At 45.7% G+C, this 25,546-nt stretch overlaps 1 protein-coding gene, 1 non-coding gene and 1 pseudogene across 5 annotated transcripts in view; 2 read left to right on the top strand and 1 right to left on the bottom strand.

Moving 5' to 3' along the window:
• Window positions 1–25,546, bottom strand: part of LOC119180119 (uncharacterized) — a 207,671-nt gene that overhangs the window by 135,323 nt on the left and 46,802 nt on the right. The window contains exon 1 of one of the 4 annotated variants that reach the window (XM_075868619.1): window positions 15,988–16,322. The exons of the other annotated variants lie outside the window; for them this stretch is intronic. Coding sequence (XP_075724734.1) covers window positions 15,988–16,030 — 43 coding nt within the window. The 5' untranslated portion in view covers window positions 16,031–16,322. Of the gene's footprint in view, window positions 1–15,987; window positions 16,323–25,546 lie in introns of those variants that run through there. 4 annotated transcript variants of the gene reach the window in all.
• On the top strand, window positions 8,316–8,388 carry TRNAS-CGA (transfer RNA serine (anticodon CGA)). The gene has a single exon. It is a non-coding gene; the product is annotated as a tRNA-Ser (tRNA).
• Window positions 9,365–9,430, top strand: LOC142767974 (U4 spliceosomal RNA; annotated as a pseudogene).

The following is a 25,546-nucleotide window of genomic DNA, read 5'->3' as shown; positions in this document are numbered from 1 at the left end:
GGGCGCGTCCAGTGCGAACGACGCTGTGTTTCGGCGGCAGGGGAATTTCGGTCGCTGTGGAAAGCGGATGTTTCAGTGTGAACTAGGCATCATGGCGGGTGGCTCGCGCCCAGAAAAGGAGAGCACTTTCTATAACACCGTCCCCATAAGTTCCGAGTGGGTTCCGGTATCTTTACGGGAGTCAACTCGTGTGAGCTGCCTCGACAACAGATCTGCATTGAGGCAAGATTAAGTGTACAGACTATTTTACCTAAGACATGTGGGCGCCATCACCTTGGGCTGTTAAGTCGGTGTTTTCTTGTTTTTGTATATTGCGATATCTATTAATAAGGTCATGAGGCATCGTATGCACCAACTCAATTGTTTCCGTGTGTACACGTATGCCGTAATACGGTTCGTTTGGCTGCTAAACATGCACAACAAAAAGATTCACAGCCCAATGTGGTGGCACTGAAACCCCTTCGTAAAATCATCATCATCATCATCATCATCATCATCATCATCATCATCAGCCTGACTACGTCCACTGCAGGACAAAGGCCTCTCCCATGTTCTACCAGTCAACTCGGTCCTGTGCTTGCTGCTGCCAATTTATACCCGCAAACTTCTTAATCTCATCTGCCCACCTAACCTTCTAGCTGTATACCGCTAATCCACTTGCCTTCTCCGGGAATCCAGTTACTTGCCCTTAATGACCAGTGGTTATCCTGTCTACGTGCTACATGCCCGGCCCATGTCCATTTCCTCTTCTTGCTTTCATCTATGATATCCTTAACCCCCGTTTGTTCCCTAATCCGCTCTGCTCTCTTCTTGTCTCTTAAGGTGAAATAGTCTATATTGAGGCAGAAACCTTATATGCCCCACGAAGCACGAAAATTGACAGTCGTCATCGGCGGTGGCAACAAAATGATGCAAAAAACTCTTCATCATATGATGACGTCGCCATATGACATCATCGTGGTGACACAGATGGCTACAATGTATGACGTCCTCGTGACGTCACTAGGATATGATGTCATAACAGCGTTACAGAACGTGACGTCCCATGATGACCTCGTCACATGACATCGTTGCTTGCTCAGAGGAGCGCCTATCACGGAGGCCGGGCAATACCAGGTAAGGTGCAGAAAGCTTTCGGAGGGATTAATACGCAAGATGATCAATATGTTGACTTAGAAAGCAAAAGTTTTCATTGTCGAGTCGACTGATACATAAGAAATCCTGTGAGGCGTGTTCTCTCTCTCTCTTTCTCTCTCTCTTTCATTCCTTCTTTGTTTCTTTCTCTCTTTCTTTTCATTCTTTCTTTCTTTCAAGGCATCACGCGAAGCCTTTCGTCCATGAAACAAATCGGTGGCCGACTACCTATCCTCGATGGCTGCACAGGTTGTGCTGGAGACGCAATGGTTGTAGAGTTCAGTTGCGTTTCAAGGCGTGACGATCTTGCAGCTTCCTACTAAAGTTAATCACTCTAACAACTGAGATAACAACTGAGCTATATAGCAATAGTTAGCGAAAGGTGGAGTTCATCGAGAACTCGATGAACATGGACATATCATATGGCAGCCCTTCTGAGCCTTTTCGCCAGCTCGCGGGAATGCGCGAAAATGATGTGAGATCTTCAATAATCATTTGCGCATTGCTACGTTTGCAATAAAGTATTATACTAAAATTGGCGGCGGCCTAATTCACAAAACTTTTCTTCAGGCCTGTGTACTTAGTTTAAGAACACCTCACATAATCGAAATTACCGGAGGCTTCCACAACAGCGTCTCTCATAACCATATTGTGGTTTGGAACGTTAAACCCCTTCAATGATTAATTTTTACAATAATCCTAAAAACATTTACGTAGTAACTGCACTATATATGCAATTCGCCATCCATCACAGCTAATGATAACTTTTAGCTGCAGGATTGGCTGATATTTTCTCTCAAGAACAAGTGTACCATCAGAGCTTTGCGGTGAATACGTTGAGCTGGGTGCGAGGAGAGTGGGGGGGGGGGGGGGGTACCAAGGAATAGTCAGTTAATGTGCAAATCCAGAAAGTCATTCGAAGCTAAATGCAGTCCAGGCACCTTTCTAAACTATGCCTATCACTCGCATGCTTAGATAAGAGTTAATTTGCAGTGCAGCAGTTTGGGATCCTGACCTTGTCCCATTTCATATTTGACACAGCTCTTGTATCGTACACTTGTGTTTTTTGTCCTTTTTTGTGCGCTGATCGTGATGAGTGTCGCAAGGTGCCACTGGATACCATGTCGCAGGGGCGTAGCCAGAATTTTAGTTCGCAGAGGGGATGTTCAATTATACCTATGTTCGGTCCTGTGTTTGTTTATGTGAGTGTATATATACGCAAGCTAAACTCCCCGATTCATCGTACCATCCCGTGGGCTCCTGTTGAGGGAAACCGAGACAGCCGACACTGCCGCCTGCGCGCTTACTCACAAGGCAGCCAGATCCACAACCCGATTTCAATCCGGCTGTCACCTATAGACAGATAACCTCTTTTTATCAATCCTATCATGGTCTCTATTCCCCCCCTCCCCCTTTGTAAAGGTATCACCATGGCGCAGGAGCGCTTGCTTCTCGGCCACTTCCCCAATACTGTACTGCGCCCGGCTGTCTTGAAATACTTCAATTCGACCGTTCCTGGCGCCTGCCCGCACTATGCGGAGGAGTCTTGTGACACCTATCACATGATTTGGGCATGCGCCTCAAATCCCAGCTACCCACCCCATCTACACCCCTCCCTAGAATACAGGGAAGCTGTCCTGCTAGGTTCTTCTTACTTCCAAGCCCAAAAGGCATTGGTGGCTGGAGCCCAAGCCGCCGCGGCAGCTACAGGGATACCGGACTTGGAATCCCTCCTTGTTTTGCACTGTAAAAGCTGCGGGTGCCAGCCTCGATTTCCGGGCGTGAGTGTGCTGGTATGCCATATGGACAAATTAACCCGTGAAATATCTGAGGCGTATTATATTAGAAAACATGGTGACAGATGCGTGAGCTAGCCTTCGGTGGCCTTGCATGACAAAGAGTTCGCGCTTTTAGATAGGGGTTAGCCATTTTATCATTGTGCCTTCTTTTTATCGGACACCTCCCCAGAATATGTCACGTTGCTCACGTTTGCTGTTAAAAGGTTGCCTGTTGTATATATTATCACGTGTGCTGCGAAAAATAAAATCAGTTGGTAGTCAGCGCTCGTGTTGTCCTCTTTGCTTTCCTTGCCTCGCCTTCCGTTTCTCGTTTCTTCTAGCACCTTCATGCTTGCGCTGCAACCCTTATTACCATGGAATCCCTCCTAGTGTTTGTCAAGGGCGGACCCTCTAGACTCGCCTCATCCATACCTCTCACTTCAAATATATTAATAAACGTTTTACACCACCACCACCGTCATACAAGGTATGCACCACAAAGTTAGAGTAAAGCACACTACTATGCATATTACGAGGGAAGAGTTCCTCGTTACTGCCTAAAACAATATGTTTGCTTTAGCAGCGGTGTCAGAATATCCGACGAAATTCGCCATTGGCACTCGAGTTTCTTATCTAAATCCTGGGACGCAAAATGAATCTCTACGGTGAAGCAATCTATTTGAAACGCCACGTCTTACTACATCTGCGAAGTGCTGTGATAGTACGTTAGTGAAAGCAGTAAAGAGTGAAGATTTTGCTGTGGGAAACGCTGGCGCACACTGAATGCTTCACCGCTGCCCAGGTTTCACGTTAGATGAGCTGAAACATCCTTTCCTACACGTCTCCTTGCCACAGTTCTCTAGTTGGGCTCCTCGTGGTCAGTGTTGATACGTTGGCTCTTAAGCGCATATACCACTGGTGCCTCGCCGTCTTCCTTTATGATGGTCTTGACTATCTCTCACACGTGTGACTTGAGTTGTTTTTTCGTTCTTGCTTTACCCTGATTGTGTTGTCCTGCTCGCCCTAAATGAGGTGAGAAACAGAATAGAAACACTACGCGAGCCTTGAATTGAACAGACAACTATCATTTCCAGCATCAAAAGCGCACCTGTAATTTTTCTGTTGCATATAAGCGTTCGCTCGCGACTAAACGCATTCAGGTTTCGGACCCTTGCTGTGCGGCGTGCCACACCCGATCTTTTTTCAAGGCGCCTTCGTAACACCGATAGCACTCACTCGTCTCTAGGTCGGCGTCTTGCAGCTGAATTCAGCAGGTCATTACACCACAGAAATCAGTTTCGCTTCGTAATGGGTGGTGTAGGCGTAGTGGTACAAATTTCATGCTTTTTGGCGGCAAACGATTACTACCATTCGCGTCGCGTGGCTAAAGAAGCAAGAAGCAATCCACCGCGTTCCAACGATCATGTTCGCGTTCTAGGGGCCTTTCGCTCCCACTGGACAAGGAGCCGAAATGGCCCTTGGTGTAGGAGCTCAAACACACCCTCTCAATCACCTGTTAAAAAGGCATGACATGCTATCGCCTTTATTTTGTTATTATTATCATTTTTTAAACTGTTAGGAGATGTGGAAAGCTCCATCAGCGCACCCTCCTTTCTCCTGTACACATGCACCCGATCAAGTAACAGCTCCAGGCGAACGAATATTCGCTAACCTCGAATACTAAGTCGAATATCATTAGAGGATTATTTACTGGAATCACATAAAGCACATTAGAAATTCCAAATAGTTTAATAGTTTTGGGACATTTTCCGAATAATCAGATGGCAAACCACCAAAGAAACGAAATCTAAAGGCGAGTGAAACAACTTTGTTTTCTCCACAATAAACGCGAGTTAACTCGACGTCACCTGGCTAGACCCACCTGACCGCTTTCGCAAGGGCCCTCTGGGCGGTCAGGTTTTGAGAGGCCGGGTCATTTTTTTTTATCTCCCAGTCATTGAGTTACCAAGATTCATGTACTCCAAACCTTTACAGCACTATTTATGATACACTGGTTGCCTTATCAAGATGTTTTTCGCTTAAAACTCCCATATCCCTTAAACGAAAGTGTCATTCTTCCGCTATGATTATTATAAATTTGTAAGGATGTTGATTCATGAAACGTTGTTTAGGTTCGGTATTAGTTTTACTAGAAAAATTAATGCATCTTCACACTATAGTTGGGCCATATCTGAAAAAAATGCGATGCTGGGAGGCCTGCCCATGTTTCTCTATATTTTTTTTTCTTTTTTTCTTTCTCTCTCTACCTTTTGTCTCAGTTTATTTCTATTTCCGCATTCCTATATATATTTCTTTCTATATGTTGTAGGCCCGTGTGCTCAGATTTGGGTGCACGTTAAAGAACCCCAGGTGGTCGAAATTTCCGGAGCCTTACACTACGGCGTCCCTCATAATCATAAGGTGGTATTGGGACGTTAAAACCCAATTATCAATCAATTATTTAATCTCGCATTTTTTTGTCTTTTTTCTTCTCTTTCTCTCTCCCTCCCTTTACTTCTCGCTTCCTCTTCATTTCTATCTCTCTCCCACTATTTCTTTCTCTTCAATTCTCTATTTGTCGATTTCTCCCTTTCTCTTTCAGTTTTGCTCCCTATTTCTTTATCTCTTTTCGCGTTTGTTTCCTTCTGTCTTTCTTTTTTTTCTCTCTTACCATTCTCTTTCTTTCCATGCCTGCCTTCCTGTTAAAAGCTGGCATAAATGTGCTGTCTTCAATACTGTAGTCCCTGCTGTATTTAGTGTACAGTCACAACATATCCCCGCTGACATAGCTTCGGTATTTTTGTCAATTAAGAGTAATGTCCCTTTGTGAATGCCTGTTTCGAATAAACGGTGGAATCCTTACTGTTCGATTCGCATTCGACTCGTTGTCGATTCGGTGTCATCGCCATTCCATTCGTGTGCTACTAGGTTCGATATTCCCCTAATCGCTCACCAGAACCAACTTGTATCTATAGAATCTCGCCGCTCTCCGTGAGGAGTTAAGCTTCAAGACTGCATAACACCTGGCCTCTCCACGCCGATTCGCTTCGCTCGGTGGGCGAACACCGTAAATGGTGGGGGGGGGGGGACGTGTATATATAACTTTAGCGAGCGTGTTCCCGACTTGTTTACCCGTCGGGAGGAGAAAACAAGTCGGACTATACGGCTGACCGAAATAGCGTGCGAGCTACTATGCGCTGGCGAATTGGGTCACCGTCGCGCTTTGGGCCTCTGAAATGCCGCCGTTGACTAAGTACGACCTGAATGTCTTCTTCCTGTTCGCGGCCGAGGATTAGGCGGAACGATATCGCATCGCGAACGCGAACAGTCTGAACTTGATAGCGCAGCGAACCAAGAGCTAGGAATTGAGCGTATGCGTCTGCAGAGCACATTGGTTGGATATTTCGTGGTCTCGGCTGTATTCTTCAAGAGTGACTTTTTTGTGGGGCGCGACCTTGTATAATGGCCCAAAAAGGAAGGCGCTCACTATAGCCAGCACGTAATGTGTGAAAATTACGCCTTCGTAGAGCGAAGTCGCCCTTCAGACCAATCAAGCGAGGGTGAGGCAGCACTCCAATTGACTTTCGAATGACTACAAGGTCGCACCTACCAGGAACATGGTGAAGTTCGTCCTTATATGAAGCTAAGGTTGCCATCTTCTCAGATTCGGTAATTAAATTCAGCGGCATAATGCAACCTCGCTGACTCACTCGTACTACCGCACTTTCAGAATTTGGCGCCACTGCACAAAAGAACGACAGCCACAATAACACTCCCGGGATGACTTCAGTTGGGGCATAGCGCGACTACGCATTGACGGGGAGGGGGTGGACGAGGGGGGAAGAGAGAGAGGAGCATTTAACTCACGAAAACGCGGACGCACAAAACCATCGCTTTGTCTAAAACAGATAGATAAATGAGGTAGAAAGCGTATACAGTGGTGTTCACCAGACCAGAGGGTCTGGATAAGTGTTCAAGCTTCATGGAGAAGGAAGAGGGGGGGAGGAGGGTGAATAGGGAAATAATAGTGGTGTCGTCCGAGTACTCTACCGAGCACATTTTCTGATGCTGTTCATTGAGAAATTAAGCCCTAGTATGCGGCGCTTTTCCATTTGACCGCCGCATTGTGGCCACCATCGCAGCCGTCCCTGCGGTAATCGAAGCTATATACCATATAAACAGCCGCTTATTCGCCTTTTATAAGGACCGCCCAAAGACGTGGCAGAGTCTATGCATACCGATTCTAGGGCACAAGTTGCAAGGCGGGATCTAATTACACGTGTATTTCGTGGAAAATTAGCTCCATGTGTTCTCTTATCTGTGTACAGTGCAGGTAAAAAGTCAGCAGGCAACGCTCTTAGGAGAACAGGAGATAGCGGGCTAAAGACATTTGAAACCCCCCCCCCCCCCCACCCCACCCCTGTACCTCCATCCTTGCTGTGTGTGATGTAGTAAGCACAATGTTCTGCCTCTGTTAACTGTACCTCTACGTTTGTTTGTTTTTTCGTCTCCCTGAAGAATGTTTCTTCCCTGAAGAATGTTTCGTCTCCCTGAAGAATAACATCTGAAGCTGTTACACGTGAGGGCCGAATAGCTGCCAAAGCTAGCTTGTTCATTTAGGCATCTGTCAAACTATCGGTGCGCCGTCGTCTTACAAGGCAAGATTCGCTGTCCACGGTCCTTGCTTCCGGACTTGTATAGAAACTCGAGCCGTCAGTGATACCAGCTGAGGTTTTCAGGCCTTCCAGTTACCGTGATTCTTTCGAGACTTTGGACGAGGACTGCATACGTAACACGAGCGCTTGCGTGTAAACATTTGTTACGACACATAAACAGGCAAGTCGTAGAGTTCTGCTGAACATATTGGTCAGCTGTTGGCTCGTAATACAACATGATGCCAACAGACCGAAAAGTAGTGTTCCCCACCCATCTACTGCCAGCGTTGACTCACATTACCATATATATATATATATATATATATATATATATATATATATATATATATATATATATATATATATATATATATATATATATATATATATGAGATATAACAGACAGTAATGCCAAGGTATGTACAGGGGAAGTTATTAGAACCAAATGGAATGTAAATAAGAAGAAAGAAGAAAGAAAAGTGGATGAAGAAATTACCAGCTGTGAGCAGGAATCGAACCCACGACCTTCGAATAACGCGTTCGATGCTCTAACCACTGAGCTATCACAGCGGCCGTCCCTCCATCCACTTTTTGGGGTTTATATGTGAATTTAGAAGTAGGAGTGACAGTCAGCGCCATCTATAAGCCAAACAACGAGTGTGAAAACACTCTTATGCGCATGTTTGGCGTCACGTAGCACGTGAACTTATTATGAGGTAGGACTTATTATGAGGTAGGAGGGACGGCCGCTGTGATAGCTCAGTGGTTAGAGCATCGAACGCGATATTCGAAGGTCGTGGGTTCGATTCCTGCTCACAGCTGGTAATTTTTTCATCCACTTTTCTTTCTTCTTTCTTCCTATTTACATTCCATTTGGTTCTAATAACTTCCCCTGTACATTCCTTGGCATTACTGTCTGTTATATCTCATTAATATTGTGTTAAAACACGGAAATACGAGCCCTTAGGTATACACTTCTCTCCCTTATATATATATATATATATATATATATATATATATATATATATATATAGTTTAGAGCATCGATTATAGCGATCTCCTCGCTCTCACCTGGCGTAGAGACACTACCCTTCCCTTCTCTCTATCTCCTCCTTCTCTATATCTATTTACATCTTTTCCTCCACCATTTTCTTCCGCAGAAGCTGCCAAGCAGTGCTCCCTTCAATGACTGCCGAAATGTCGTCTTGTCTCTTTCAAGCATTGTAGCTAATTGGATAGCTACGCCGGTTATGAGGCTGGTTACGAGGCTACCCTGGTTGAGGGGAAGATGCAAGCTCGAAAACACGAAAAATTCCGGTAACGGGGTGTGTGCTGGAACGATGGTTCCGACAAGCGGAGAATTGTCCGTTTCAAGACTGCAAATGTTACCGGTCTGAAGACAAGTCGAAACCTCGGTTCCACCGACACTCCGTGCCTGTTCACGAATTCGTCATCTCTACTCTTGGTACTAGTAACCTCCGCCGTTCTTGTATATCATTTTATTGAGCTATTTCGAGCAGGTGTTCATATTATGCGTACGTTCAAGTCATGTCTGAGCGTAATATTTTGTGTTATTGGACCGAAACTTTCGTTTTCATTAATATAAGCAGCCTGGTACGCCTAGGATGACAAGGAGGGCAAGAATAACAAGGGCAAGGGCAAGAAGGCAGGGAGGTTAACCAGGCGCATGCCCGGTTTGCTACCCTACGCTTGGGGAATGGGAAGGGGGCATAAAAATGAGATCGAGAGAGGGGAAAGACAAATGAAAGAGAGAGAAAAAAGGATTGTCAGCCAATGGACTTTGAGCAGAGGCGATGTCGTACCCAATGAAGTGATAACTGAGGGGCGACTATTGCTAGTTGGTACGCCTACCTACCAACTATACCTCACCCTGAATGCGAGCAATGGCAATTCGACCATTCTCTCGTGCGCAAGTTCGAAAGCACGCCCGTAGCAGAAGCGCACATCTGGCAAGCGTGTCGGTGGCCACGGTGTCCTATAGCTACGCGTCATGCCTGTGGCATCCAAATAAAGACGGGAGTGTGAACATGTCGATGTTCTTCAGTTTGCAGGGCTCGTCGGGTCGCGGCCACGCCTCCGCGCTGGACCAGAGGCGGTCGTCGGATGCCAACACAATGCGCCAGGCCCGTCTGCGAAGCGCTTCGACAGTCCGAGGAAGGAGAAGAGGTCGCATTGTTTGCCCGTGAAAAGAAGGTCAGCAGCGAGGAACTTCTCAAGGACGACAGCGGTGCGCGCATTCTCGGTTGACCTCCACCTTCTTCTCTAATCGTTTTGGAGCGTCTCTCTCTTTGCTATTTAGACATGAGCTCCAAGGCTGTTCGCTTCTTCTCTTTTAAGGCGTTCTCGTCGTTTGTCTTTTAAAAGCGTCGCCTTCTAAAGTATTGCGCAGCTACCGTGTGCTGGATGGGTTCCGGGTGTGCCGTCAGCTCCCTGTGTATCGCCTGGTTTACGCAAGTGTGTTGTTTGCTCGGGTAATGTGCACGGGGACGTATGGAAGAGTGCGCAGTGAAAGAGAGAGATGTAAATTTATTTATTTTTCTGCTATTTTACTTTTTTTTCTAACACATACATCGTTGGGAAACATGGAAATTTCTTCGTTCTGCGACAATTCATGAATACTTGTATGCATTCAATCAGTGGCGTAACCACGGGTGGGGTTAGCAGGGGATATTCAGTTTATTTGGAAGTCTTTCAATCTTCCATGTCACTCTATTCACACACATGCACAAATGCCCATGCGAGCATAAGCAAACTATAAATAAAAATCTCCCCCTCCCCTCCCGCGAAAAAATTCTGGCAATCCAGCAAATAATGTATCGAATTGTACCACGTGCTCTCTTCCTTTACGCTTTCTCGGAGGCCTGTGGGGTACAATTAAGTTATTGAGTAATAAATAATTATTCATTGTTTATTAATTTTATTCATAGATTATTTCATATGTTAATTAAATATTATGCGCAATCTATCGAGATAGACAGAGAGATGACCATGCAGTTTGCCTCCAGAGCTATGCATCATTTAGGAGCAAGTCAAAATGCTTAACGTTAACTTGTGACGAGAACTGGACACATGCAGAGCTATGAACCACCCCCCCCCCCCCCCCACCGCCCCCATTTGTTTTCGTAGCGCAAGAAACGTGAGCCGTACTACATGTACAGAAACTTGCAATTAAGAAATCCCGATGATCGACCGTCTATTCGATAAAAGATACTGGGAGCATGGTCTCACAGAACATGAGCGCAGAAAGCCACACGAGCAGTATACCTGGAAGCTGAGATTACTGAACGACTGCCTATAAAGCCCGTGCAGTGTGTTTGTGTGTGTGTGGTGTGCAATGTCCATCTCTCTTACTCTCCGGGGCAGAGCGACCGCCCCGGAAAGGCGTTGGTCCCAGGTTTGAAACCCGGACAAGGACGAATTTTTTCGGCAACTAAGAGGCTTTACTTTCTGAGAAATCCGCACAATTCCCTGTGGCTTCTTTCTACAAACGGGTGCTTTTTGTCTTCTTTTTCTTTCTTAACCCTCCCACCTTCTTTCAGGTTTCCGCAGAACTCATTTGCAATACTTGTGTCCACGTGCTTCGAGTTGGCTATGAATTGGCCCTAGCGGTGTCGATCGCTATAGCTTCCTGGTTAGCTCGCTTGGCGAGCCACCACCGCGGAGAGGCGTTGGTCCCGGGTTCGAACCCCGGACCTGAAGGAATTTTTCGGCAACTATGAGGATTTTCCTTCTGAGAAATCCCTGTTGCTTCGTGCTACAAACGGGTGGTTGTATTTTTTTTCATTTCAAAGTGCCCTTATTAGCAGCTCGACATTGCTAATCTTTTTAACTTGGAGGCATAAATGATGAAAACATTAGTTATCCCTGCGGTTTAACGTCCTAAAACCACAGAATATGAGAGAAGGCTTAGTGGAGGGCTCCGGAAATGTCGACCATCTGGTGTTGCTCTTCAACGTACACTACAGGCATTGCACAGGACACGGGATAGGAATTTAGCCTACATAGGAATGAATGATCGAAGCCTCGAGCCTAGGGTCAGCAGCCAGGCACCAGAACCACTGATCCACCACTTCGGACGCGTCAGCGATCAAGGAAACGTGTAAAGGAGACGTACAGCGCACACATGCACCGTTCGCCAACGATCGCCTTAGGTCTATTCTTTTTTTCTTCTTTTCTATCTCGAGAGTGCTCGTTCAAGCGCGGTTGATCCTGTCAAGTGCGGTCAGCGCTCAGGGTTGCTCGCCCGTCGCCACACCACTGCAGCAGCGCGGGGCAACATGGCCGCGCCCAACTGCGAGAGGCGGAAACTTCGGGTTTCTCGGTCGTTAGCGCGGTTTTCCTCGTTTAGCGGCGCCGCCGCACGCGTGGTTCGGCTAGGCTCGGCTCGGCTCGGCTGCTATAAGAGCCGTTCGTCCTGGGCGGCGCAGCACTACGCGAAACCTATCGCAACCTGTTAGCAAGAGACTCGCGCGAGGTACGGTGGCGGATCGTTTTTTTTTTTTTTTTTTGAACACGTCCGCGAGCGCTTCGCCCATGCGCGCCCCCTTGAAACGGATCCTGGCGCTTTATGTACTACATACGGGTCACCGCCTGTATAGGCTCATGATATCGCTGAGAACACCCGATGTCTCACAACGTGAAGTGCGTATCGAAACCTACAGACAAGAGGTATATGAGACGTTAGTTGTATGTCTTAACTGTAGTATAATTATTATGACAGCAACATACCTGAATCAAAGTGACTGGAAAATCGACCGACCACTACTATAGGGGCCGAACACCTGCCACAGTCCCCGTTTGCGGCAAGTTGATCACATAATAATAATAATAATAATAATAATAATAATAATAATAATAATAATAATAATAATAATAATAATAATAATAATAATAATAATAATAATAATAATAATAATAGCTGAAATTTCTGTGCCTAAGCCATCATATGATTATCAGGCACGTCGAATTGGAAGACTCCAGGATATTGCGCACATATGGTGTGCTATAACGTGCCCGTAAATTCAAGTACAACGGTGGGACTCAAGCATTTTCTCCTCTGTCAAAAATGCGGCCTGTTATGGCCGGGATTCGATCCCGTGACCTGCGGATAAGCCGTCGCGCACCATAACTACTATAGGCCACCGTGGCGGGCACCGGGAAGCTTGCCTTCAGCGGCTCTTCTATTTTGGTTGGGCGAGAGGGTTCGACACATACACAACCTATAAGGTACACAGTGGCAGCATTGAAGAACAGTCCACTTGCCGAAACGTCAGCTCCAGCGACAAGCCGGGCTCGAGAGCTTGTTTTCAGTCTGTTTTATGGTCCATGCGTTAGTGAATTCCCTTCGGAATAAATTTTGTGGCAGCCCCAGTTCCCTAACTTACAGTGGATGGGCGGATTTGTATTCCATTTTAATTTATTAAATCAGGCTACGAAATTAAACTAGCCGCATCATCGTCGCTTGGGGGGGGGGGGGTGGAGCAGAATACTGTTGATGTAAAACACTCACGGATTCAAAGACGACATCAATTTTTTTTTTCAGTGTGACTATGGGTACGCGCAATTACTCGAGATAAGCAAGTCATGCCGCAACAAATCTGGTCAAAGATATTATCGTTTCTGATACGCGCCTTCGAGTCAAAATAACACTGATGCAATCCGGACTGAAGAGGGTGGAAGTTGAAGTATGTCCGTCACTTATAGCCCCATGTTGTCCTATTTTAATTCGTGAGTAAATACGTGTTTCGTGAAAATGCAAGAGGACTCCGGAAATTTGCACCACTTGACATTCTTTATCGCGAGCCGACATAGCACAGTAAGCGCGCATCTGGGCCTTTCGCCTGCATGTCAAAATGCGACCGCCGCGACCGGAATCGAACCCGCGACCTCTTGGTCAGCAGCCAATTAGGCATCGTAACCACTCAGCCACGTAGGCGTGCCAAAATGCCCCCATAACAACACGAAAAAAATTCATTTGAGTCAAGCAGACGAGTCAGTTGCAAGTTTCCGGGCTCTTTCTCTCAACTGTATACCCTTTTTGTGAGGCAATATCTCCATTAAAAAAAGAATTAGGAAAAAAAAGTGACGCGACGACTTTAGGTGCTATCCGACCTTTGTGAGCGACGGAGTTGTGTGAACCATGCGCTCCAGTTAGACAAGCGTACGTAAGTCTGTGCGGTAGATTGTGGGCGCGAAATTCCGGCATAACCGAAAAGAGAAAAGGGACCGCAGCTAAGCGCCAGCGTGGAGGCCGGAACAAACGGCGTTTTTCACGACCGCGAAAGACTTCAGAGCACGAGAGCGAGGAATTGGGCCAGGCGAAGGAACGTCTTACAATAAATATAAAAAAAGAGTGTACTGCCTTCGTCATTAAAGCTTTGGAGGCCGAAATAAAAAAGTAAGTTATCTTATCCATGGGTCCTTTTCCATCATGGATAACATTTTCGAACACAACACGCGCACCTCACAAATACCAATAACTTGATGAACACAATGACAGCAGCCGGTGAATGCTTCCATGATACTATAGCAAACACGAGCAAGACTAGACAGAATGACACAACACAGCCGCACCAAACCTAACCCTTGAGTTCGCAAAGTTTACGGAAGCGTTTTTCGTTATTTTATTTAGTACATACTGCAGTCCGTAGACCAAGCAGGAGGGGCGAAGAAGGGGAACACAGTGGAAACAAAGGGAACACGTCTGTACAGCAAAATTTTCTTACTATCCTACGCAATAACTGAAAAATAAGTACACACTAAATAGAGATAATTAAATATAAACTACTAGAAAAAAAAGAAGAGAAAGAAAAAAAGTCATCATAAGTGATCAGCATAGGTCAGCAACAGGCCCATAGCCAGGAATTATTGTTTTTCGAGGAGGGGTGAGGGGGTACTGGTTGAAGGCATTGAAAACAGCTTTTTTTAATGAATTATTCTCGGTAAAACAGCCCCCACCACACGAATTTCTAGAAGGGTGGGGGAGGGGGGCTAGGCTATCTATTTTGGTTAATGGCCTGGCCAGTTAAATGCATTAACAGCCGGTGAATAATGGTCCCAAGCACGACTCAAGATTATGTATTCGAGACAACCTCCCCAGCTTGAAGAACTGTAAGCCATGGCGTTTAGCTGTTTAGCACACGAGTTTGTGTACGCATACGCAATTACAACACGTCAAAGGCTACCACTTTGTACTGTCTGTCCGTGTGTATATATCATCTAAGCTAAATAATGCTCTCGATAAACTTGCTGTTGGGATAGTTGGTAGAGCAACCGTAGGACTACTTGGCTCACGAATTCTTTGCTGCGAGTTGCTGTTCGAGCATTAGGGGGAGCAACAGCGGCTTTGAATTATGTTATTTACGGATGCAAACTCGTTAATTAGTCCACCCTCCCCATTATAGCCAGCCTCGCCTTCCGATGGTTCTAGTAATCCAGCAGTTTATAGTCCAGAATTATATTGTTATCGTAATCGGCGAGTGGTCATCGACTATATTGCGCTGCATTGAAACGTATGAGTCATCCGGGTACGCACAGGGTTGTAACGTGATGTCTTCTATTAGGCCTGGAGCTGCGCTTTTGCCTACGAAGCTGTCCGCAATGTGGCTGCATTGCGACGGTTTATTACTGGCCACATCATTCCGGCATTATTGAAAGGCGCGTACACGAAAAGAAGTACGCGAGTATTGTGAGCGTCCTATTTTGGAATGGTTTCAAAGAATAACTACACTCTTTACCTATTTGTTTACAATACAAACATAGATGTAAACAGCCCGAAAGAATACAAATACAGATAAATAATTCCTGCAAGCCTTGAAAATGATTACGCACTAATGGAATGTCTCAGCCCGAATTCACATTGTGACGCCGTCGTATAGCACTATTTTGTGGTAAGTCGCTTCATGTGAAGCGGTAAATAATAATTCCCGGCGTTTTACGTCTCAAAACCACGATATGATTTTGAGGAACACCGTACCAGAAAGGCCAGGTTACTTCGACCTCCTGGAGTTCTTTAACGCGTAATTATATCAAAGCACATGGGCTTCTAGCATTTGCCTCCATGAAATGCGGCCACCGTGGCTGGGATCCGATCCCACGACCTTTTGGCGAGCCGGCGAGTGCCATAAACGCAAGGGAACTACGGCGAGTTTCGGAGAAAGCGAGGATAACTGAGCAACCTGTCCGAGCGCAGACTAGAAACAGCCTTTTCCGCGTTTAAGGAATGAGTGAAGCCACCGCTTGGTCTGGAATTCATAGCTCCAACACACCAAGTCGCGCCACAATCACTCTTTTTTTTTTTTGCGCTCATCGCTACACCAGTTGAGCCGTTGTACCAGTCCAACAACTCCCTACATTTGACGGCAGAGACGTAACGCACGTACTGCGTCCAAGAGACTCACCATAGAACTCCGGTGGCCGACACCTGTTGTGATTGGACCTCATGTCGGAGCACTTTTTAAGTTGGGGCAAAAGAGAAAAAGCGCCGGCGTTTTTAGGTGGCAGCCCACCGGCACTTGTGTTCCGTACGATTCCACGGCTCCACGGGAACGCACCACATTAAACCACTCCAAGAACAATCACTCCTGTCACACGGCCGAAACACACCGGCGTCGTAGGCACATGATCACTGAAGGCTCCTCCTCGGAGCAGACGACGGTGATGACGATGCGGAGCAGACGACGGATAGAAGACGACGCGTGTTCTCGTCTGCTGCTCAGCGAGCAGACAACGCCACAACTGTTTTTTAGTTGGGACACCCGGCGTGGACGGCGAGGGTGGGCTTCCCAAATAGAGGGCGCCCGGCCTCACGGCTGCTGAAGCCACGTTTTCGGTTTGGCCTCGATTTCGGGGGTGCCTCGGCGAGCGAGGGCGAGCGGCGGCGAGTCGGATTCCTGGACGCGCGTATACGAACGCATACGTGTTGCGCTCGTTTTGGGGGAGCCGAGAAAATGATGACGTCGTGCGAGGAAACCCCTCGAGGCGTGCGCCGTTCTCTTTCTGTGCCGGTGCAACCGCCGCCTCGCAGATGGAGAGGATTCACGTTCGTCGCGAGAAGCTGAGAGGGAAGATGCTCGCATCTTCTCCCTACATCAGCGGATAAAGCATAAACAGCAGACGTCACAAAGACCGCGAGTGACGTCACCACTCTATGTGATACAGCAGAACGAGTGTTTGATCGAGTGCTTAATTCTAGGCCCATATCCCCCCCCCCCAAGAAAAAGAACATTCGCTGAAAAATTTCGTAACAGAATATTTCCCCCAATCAAGATGAGGGGGACATATCGTATCGAAATATGCTAACCAATGAAAAATGAGCTTATACGAGAGACGTTTTGTGAATTCCGACCCTGCTTACGATGATTTGAAGTGCACCATCACATTTTAATATTGGTTGATTACTTTCTCATTCAAGTCTGTTAAAGAAAATCAAATCAAATAAGTGTACGAGTTTCTTTTCGAGAACTACATTACTAATAATCGTAACCACGTTACTTGTTATGTTAGCCAAGAGGCTAAAGTGTTCCATAAGCTATGCATGGGTACGATATTATATGGCTACACCCCTCAAAAAGATAGATATCTGGGGTTTAAGGTCCCAAAACCACCATATGATTATGAGAGACGCCGTAGTGGAGGGCTCCGGAAATTTCGACCACCTGGGGTTCTTTAACGTGCACCCAAATCTGAGCACACGGGCCTACAACATTTCCGCCTCCATCGGAAATGCAGCCGCCGCAGCCGGGATTCGAACTCGCGACCTGCGGGTCAGCAGCCGAGTACCTTAGCCACTAGACCACCGCGGCGGGGCGTTGCGGGGATCTATCGGTAGATAATTAGTGAAAATAAAGCTGTAAAATTTAATTTTAATTGGTGCTATAAAACAAAATAAGCGAACATTGACTTAATTGACGTTGGACGTCGATACAAAGCTCATGGTACTTCACCGCATGGCGTCATCCTCTTAGACGAATGAGTAAGGGACCCTCCGAGTTTTGCATTGGACAGAGCGGTTAGGTCAAAGTTGGCCGCGTGTCGTAGACAGAAAGTCGTCATCATCATTATTCACCGTACTCGCTCGCCGTCCAACGATTCCGTACGAATAGTTAGCAAGAGAAACAGAGGCGGGCCCAGCAGCTCTGCTTTTGACTCCAGCATGGCACTTCAATTAAGTTTCTCTCTGATCACAGTAGAGCTGTTGTGGTCAGCGAAAAGCAAACTGCGCTGATTTTTTGTTTCAATTTCCATGATGTCACTCTTCCTATTAAAGATTCCATCAGCCAAGTGTACGTTCTGGCAGCGGTCAAAAATAGGAGACCCCAGGTGGGCGGAAGCTGACCGAGTTCCACCACATCGTGCTCTAAAGAAAAAGCAACTCGTCTATGATCCGGCACCAGTCGCCTTAAGGGAATGACACAGCGCAGAAAGCAGACAGTGTGACACTCCATCACCCATTGATGCCCATCGATGGCGCGCCACGCCAGAAGTAGAGTTCTGGATCCCAGAGGCACTTCACGGAGCGGCCTCGTGCGGTGCTCCCGGGGCATCGAATCAATCCCGCGAAGCCGCGACATGATTGACAAAAATTTAATTGCGCGTAAGCGTCGTCTATCGAACCAGGAAGATGCACGAACGCGCACCTGCGACGTCTAAATAAGCACCACGCTTCGACAAGCCGAGGCATGGCGTGCTCGTTCTCTGAGAGATGCCGCGGGACAGCCCGCAGCTAAATGAGCGTTGTCCTCGCTCAGAAGCTCTCCCGCTCATCCAGCAGAAAGAAGATCGCACGCACACTCGACAATTGAACAAAAAGAAATAAAAGAGCAGCACACGTTGTGACGTGTATCCCTGAGTATGACGTTGCGTGGAAACATGCGGTCGCAGACATATCCCACGATACTGTGCCGACGCCCACAGAGGCAGCATGCAGAAAAGTTTAATGACAACCCTGCTTATTGATTTATTTATTCATTTACCCTCAGGGCCTTTAGGCATTACAGAAGGGAGTCGGTTACAGGGCAAACAAAAGGACAGCAGCAATGAATAACAGAGGTAGCGCAGTGCACAATTAGTATAAAGTTCGCTAATCATACAATGTTAGCTGATTACGATAAATATCACGTAAAACGAGAACATAAATAAACAGCAAATTCGCGAGTTTTCGCTTATACAGTATCAACTCAGTGTGTGAAATACAGTGATGGAACAAAACTGCAGGTTCACTTAAAATGGGTGTTGATAATGGCAGGTGCAGCATCATTAGAATGCCATAAAATTGGTCAGGTGACATTACTTCGTAAAAGCGCTCGTTACTGAACAATGTTGCGTAATGCTTTACGAAAGTTCTCCTGATTATTGGGGCATTCTGCTATAGGTTCCAAGTAGAATGGCGCAGGGCTGAAAAGGTTAGGAGTAGGATCCGAGGCAGCATACATGCAGTAAAACGCGTGGATGACGCACCATCAGTAGAGAGTGTAATTATTGCAGGAGTACCTGCAACTATTATTATTATTATTATTATTATTATTATTATTATTATTATTATTATTATTATTATTATTATTATTATTATTATTATTATTATTATTATTATTATTATTATTATTATACTACCTGCACCTACAAAACAGTAAATACGGCCAGACAGAGCTGTTAAACCTTCTGCCTCGTGAAAAAAATTTTCAAGAAGTTTGAAAGAATAACAGAAGTTAAAAACAACCTCATAAACACAGCTACATGGTCAAAGATGCATAAAATCCAGCTAGTGCACATATTAAGCTAATAGACGCATCTTAACTCTCATATGAGGTTCCGTTGTACCGTATACTTTCACATCGTGTGTTCTATTGTATTGCATTTTGTGCCCTTATTATTTTTCTTACTACATATTTTATGTACTAAGCGAGAAAGAGTAGCCGGTACCACCATAATGGTACCAACTTCTCCTATTTCATCATGTCACTAAAAGAAAAAAAAAAGCGATGCCAAAGCTTTCAGTGGGTATTAAACTTGCAAATGAATACGCGATTGAAGGTCCCGAAACGGGGAATGTGGTGGTAGGCATCTCGTAGTTGCCAGAAGCTACCAAGCTAACAAGCAAACGACTGTCGCAAAAGAAGCCATCCTCCCCTCCCACCGAAAAAAAAAAAGCACAACTTTCGCCAAGAAGCTCCAAATAAGCGGAAATACAACAAAATGTTCCATTTTGGAAATATATTTCATGAGCCTGAAACTTTCACTCAATTACGACGGGAGCTAGAAAAATCTAATTAATTATTTAGTGCATCGGAAATGCACGCTACTATATGAACAAAAGCACATACAGACTATATATTTAACATTGCCTCCAGGGTAGCGTCTATTTGGTTGAACGCACGTTTTCCAGCGCACGATTCATGTTGCTTGTTGATTCCCCAACGTATGTTTGTCAATGACTGAGCTGTTTTAGGTTGCAATCAAACTCGATATTCGTGAACGACAAACGTGCTATCGGTGAACGCAATGATCCCTAAAATAAATTAATTAAGTTGAAAATGCAAATAGCCCCCCCCTCCCCTCTACCATAAAAAAAAAACCGCGACAAGCATCTGGAAACTTTTACAAGCGGCTCGACGAAAAAAGAAGCACGAATCGGCTTCTTTTAAGCTGGACAGTGGCAACTCTGAGGCTGCCGTAGGGCTTTAAAAGGACACTAAATTCAAATAACAGTTTAAGTCATAGTGAAAGCTCAATGTATGACGACGTATAAAACAACAATATCATCAGCAGCAGTGCCATACTTACCAAAAAACTAAAGTTGATGCACGAAAACACATGCGCCACGAGTAGGACATCTTCAAAATGATACCGATGACCTTAGACGTACCACCTAATATTATTCACCAGTAATCAAACTAGCTGCAATAAGAAAAGAAGCTTCCGTGCATCAAGGAGACGTAATAAAATTCTGCTAGTTGGTTTATGTTCAAATCGTGAAAAAAAAAGAGGGGGGGGGAGGAAGAGTAGGAACGAAAGAGAAACTGCCGGACGTTATACTATGGGGAATGGCGCCAGTGGTTCAAAAGTTCAATTTTCGCCTGGTTAGACTGGACAGGTCGTGCTATCTAGCGGGGCCCGGTTTAACAAAGCACGTCTGCCATCTCGGAGGCCATAGCAGGAAATTGTTCAATGACCGTTGTTGGTGCTGTGGCTCCCGCTACTTGCGTTCCGCTGCTACTAGTGTCGGCGGCCGCACAGTGAAGACGGGCAACGTTGTGCACGGCAACAGTCACGTGAGTGTTACCACTTTTAGGCAGGTAGTGTAACGTAGTGTGCTAACGCGATGTGGACCACTAAAACGTTATAATATTTCGAAATAAGCGTTTCTTTGGCACAAAAGTAGCACTACGAGGTTTCTCGATCCCTATTTCAGCAACCAACATCCACTTAATATTTCTCTTTGTTGTCCCTTTAAAGTCTCAGCTAAATCACAACGTGACCTCCAAGTTCGGAAACGGAATCATTGTTTTTTTTTTCTTGTTCAACACTGAAACGCCAGAGCAACTATAGTCTTCTCGGCAGGTTCTCCTTAATGACAACAATTATTTATACACATATATGCAATCCTAAAAGAGAGTATAGCACGGTGGAAGTGAAATATATTTCAGTTTACACCACAAGACAAAGAAAAGTAGAATACGTTGCTTCTACATATAAATAGGTATGCAACACATACGTTACTTATGCTATTGCGAATAGCTCGCTGGATTTTGGGCCGACCGGTTGTGCCCCCACGATCTCCGACGATAGCGCAGCTCTGGCCGACTGGGCTCGCCCTACGCCATCTCCTGACGCCGACACGAGCTCTAGCCGAGTGGTGCCCCGTCCTCGGACTCCTGCGACCGTGTCCATCTTTCATATCTCCTCTTTACTTCCGTCGTTTTCTGTCGTTCGCTGTCCCTGCGCCTCGCTCTCTCCTTCCTTTATCTATTCACCTTTTAATCTTATCCTTTTAATCCGTCCTTACCCCTATCCCTCGTGAGCTACTGTTGAGGTGTCGCACTCTGATGAAGATAGTTACGGGGCTCACTTTTCTCTTCTTTTCTCATTATAATCGCATAATAAAGGTAATGTTTACACAAACACCATTTAAGTAACACTTGCCAAAAATATCTTAAACATGAATCATTGTTACATCACGACAGGAACGAGTAAAAAGAGGTAAAGGCACACATAGGACCGGACACAGCTCTGACTATCAGCAGATTTTTCTTTTATTTCAAGAAACCTATCAACGTGAGAAAAGTATCAGGAACGTAACAGAATTGAGAAATTAATTAGCACATACTAGGCGACTTCACCGCCATCCTTCTTAAATACATAAAGGAGCTCATATTTAAGCTTTTGACGCAATCAACAGATGTTAGCAGCAAACGAAGGCTGCGAAGACTCAATGACTTCGGTATTAGTCAAGTTACTCTGTCCAGTCACGATCCTTGGAAAGTAGCAGTATTTAAAAGAGAAGAGGGAAGGACATTTCCTGTTTTTATTTCACCTCCTTTTCCCGTACAGAAGATCCCGCATTACGTTCGGGCCAATAAAAAAAAAGACATTACAGTGTAGCAATAAACCTACTTCGTAAGCGAGTTCCTGCGGTGAGTGGTAAACAAAAAAATAAAACAGAAGAAAAACTGGCAACTAAACAGTACGCATCAGTGTTCTTGGTGCGTCAGATATATCGGTGCGCTCATGATTGAGTGGTGGCGAAATTCGGGCACCCGGTAAAGAGTCTCTGCTCGGTTTTATAGCGGGCGCCTTGCGGGAGCCGCACGTCGGCCCAATTAAAACTCCTTCCCCGTTTCTAAGTCGGTCCGCCTGAGTGCGCGCTGGGCAACCGCAACGTTTTACGGCTGCGTGTTCCTCGGCGGCTAAGTATGCAAGCGCCGCAGTAGCGTACTCGTACGAAGCGAACGCCCTCGCGAGCATTTCGCACAATACGGACCGAGGAAAAGGCGTCGTAACTCAGCGTACGTTGCACCCTAGGACGTGCATGTCATAGCGTGTAAAAAAAAAAGTGTTGTCGTGCGTGAGCTCTGCCGTGTGGTCCACTTGCAGAGAACTCGCTTTCGGGAGTCCTGTGTAGCGTGCAGCAAAGTCCGGAGGAAAAAACGTAGGGAATCGAACGCGTGCGAATAAAAAAAAAACTATATCACGGTGGGTCATGAACAATTATATGCTGCGAGCCAGTAGCAATGTATCATGTAACAGCCGTGTCTTAAAACGCGAGCGCGAAAAGGAGTAAGCTATATATGATGCCTAAATAACGAAAGGACTGAAAAGAAAGTTCAGCCACAACCAACTAAAGTTAAAAGCTGAAACAAGGCTCGAGAACATGAAACACATACAAATAAACACACCCAACACAATCGCAGTGTGTTTTTTTTTGTTTTTTGTTGATCGTAGCGTCGCTATTTCGTCAGCAGCTACACGTGCGAAACTACGTGACCCCCACATGCACCCGTGGAAGAAGCTGATATCTCTCTTTCTCTCTCTCTCTCTCTTTCGTACAATTGTCGGTACGCTCCCTATATGTGCATAGCCTCGCAGATCTCTGATATCTCTCTTTCTCTCTCTCTCTTTCGGACAATTGTCGGTACGCTCCCTATATGTGCATAGCCTCGCAGATCTCCCGCCGGACCTGGTCACGACGCCATCCCAAACACCCGAGCTGCATTAAATGTTGTCGCACACGCACGCCGCTCACAACAGTCAGCCAAGTGCCCCCCCCACCCCACCCCACGCCAAGGGATGATACTCTTTTAATTAGGTTCAGGCTAAATGATGGCTCTATCTAGGAAACTAGACCAAAAATGTCCGGTTTCCTGGCGATATCTGCGGCACTTTAAGCAGGACCTGATTAAGAGTGCAACGCTACTCGATCCTCCCTCAGCCGGTCATTTAAGCCCCGCCCGACGAATTTATGTCCTACTGAACACTTGCCGCATGACAAAGTGATGCAGCAAAGAGCTCATTCAGTGCAGAAAGCGAACCTGATATGCTGCAGGCCCGTAGACAAGGGTGCGGGAGGGGGTGAGGGCTAGGAACATCTCCCCCCCCCCCTGAATTTAGGGTAGGGGTGCTTTACCGAAGAAAAATAATAAATATCGATGTTTTTTCGAAGTTCGCGACAAGTCCACCCCCCTCCTTAAAAAATTTCTTGCTGCGGGTCTGGCGTGTTGTTCTTGGCTCGCTCATCTCCATGTGAGACGACGGAGACGAGCAAATCTCACAATGCTTATACGCACACTTTGACAACTTCAACATAGTTTTCCTGGCATCTCTTTCCCCACTCACTCCAGCATTTCTAAAATTGGTTTTAAAATTCACGGCGAATTCCATTGAGAAAACAGGAGTAGAGGGGCAAGGCACTGAGAAGTGCGGGGCAGAGCACTGAGAGCAGGGCCACTCGACCTGCCATTGGAATGCGCCGCTCTCCCGGAGGAGCGTAGAGAAGGTGACGAGTCGGGAGACCATGTGACCGAAACATTCCAAGCCCCGGCATATTCTCTGTGGGGCAGCAGCAAAATACGCGTGAAATCAGTCAGCCACATATTCTTCATTATCCTAATACCTAGTATGCTTAGTAGGAAAGAGCCATTGTCAATTAAAATGCAATTATTGCGCATATCTGAGGCACCATAACAACACGTATATATATATTCTGCATGTGCGCCATTTACTAAAAAAAAGCATACATAAGGACCGTAGCATTTATCATGCTGCGCTGACGATGCAACGCTTGCACGAAAAGGCGAGTATTTCCAACGTTTTGCTAAGACGACACGGTGGTGGCACCTACCCGTCGCCTTGCGTTCTACACCTTATAACCTCTGTCTCAGAGCCGCACGCTTCGTTTGCCAACATAACTTCCAGACAGCGCTCATGTTTCACATGTGACGTGACTTGATGCGCTCGTTCGCCTCCGCTGCACGCTCGAGGTACTCTAACGCAGCGTCTCCAAAATGCGATTCACCGATTTTCTTGCGCAAAACATAAAATAAACGTTTTGTTCACTCTCTCCAGACGCAAGACTACCGTCTTTCGACGGCAGTTGCAGATTAACATGCAGATACGCGGCCAATTTTTTTCTTCTTTTTCGCAAGGGTGTCGCGCTTGCTGCACTAAACAGGTGAGGGAGACAGCGTCGATATGCAAGCCACATTTAATCAAAGCTCCTCTTAAAATGAACACTGAAGTGAAACAACAAATCAACCTAACGGCAAATCCACTTAGATTGATAAACTGCACTTTGAGAAATGTAATGTCGTTAATTTCACTTCCATGGGTTTATAAATAGAGAAAATTGAGGCCAACACTTCATTTTTAAATTTCGCGCTTAAATACACCACAGGTAACGTCACAGATTTCGAAGTGCACTTGTATTTTAACGACATTTGTTCTATTAAATTTCCTGAAATATGGTATGCTGTGTAAGAACTTCCTCAGAGGAAAATGTACTTCAATTTTACCGATCAGCAACTATGTATGACGTATATACTATAGACGCTGTCAAAATCTATGACGTGACGGCGTGTATTTGAAAGTGGCGTCGGTATCCCACCCCCCTTTTTTTTCATGCGTTTTCTTTTCTCCCTCACCAAACATCTTCTCGTGGTAAGAGTGGGATTATCGGTAGGAGAAATTCTAATATACTATTTATTTATTTATTTATTTATTTATTTATTTATTTATTTATTTATTTATTTATTTATTTACAAAATACTGCAGACCCATTTAAGGGCCCCAGCAGGAGGTAGGGGCAAAGATCATAACATTGGACACAGGTGTAAACAGCAAGAACAAAAAAGATACATCGTATACAAAAGATACAAAAACATAGGTCATTGTTAGATACGCTCAAGTGCCTCTACAGAGCTGGTTAACGATTGAGGTAGGCAGTTCCAGTCGTTTATGGTTCAAGGA

Source organism: Rhipicephalus microplus, chromosome 7, assembly GCF_043290135.1.
Source record: "Rhipicephalus microplus isolate Deutch F79 chromosome 7, USDA_Rmic, whole genome shotgun sequence".
In the NCBI taxonomy this organism is placed as follows: domain Eukaryota; kingdom Metazoa; phylum Arthropoda; class Arachnida; order Ixodida; family Ixodidae; genus Rhipicephalus; species Rhipicephalus microplus.
Note: the sequence above shows the minus strand (reverse complement) of the source record. Positions and strands in the feature narration are given on the sequence as shown.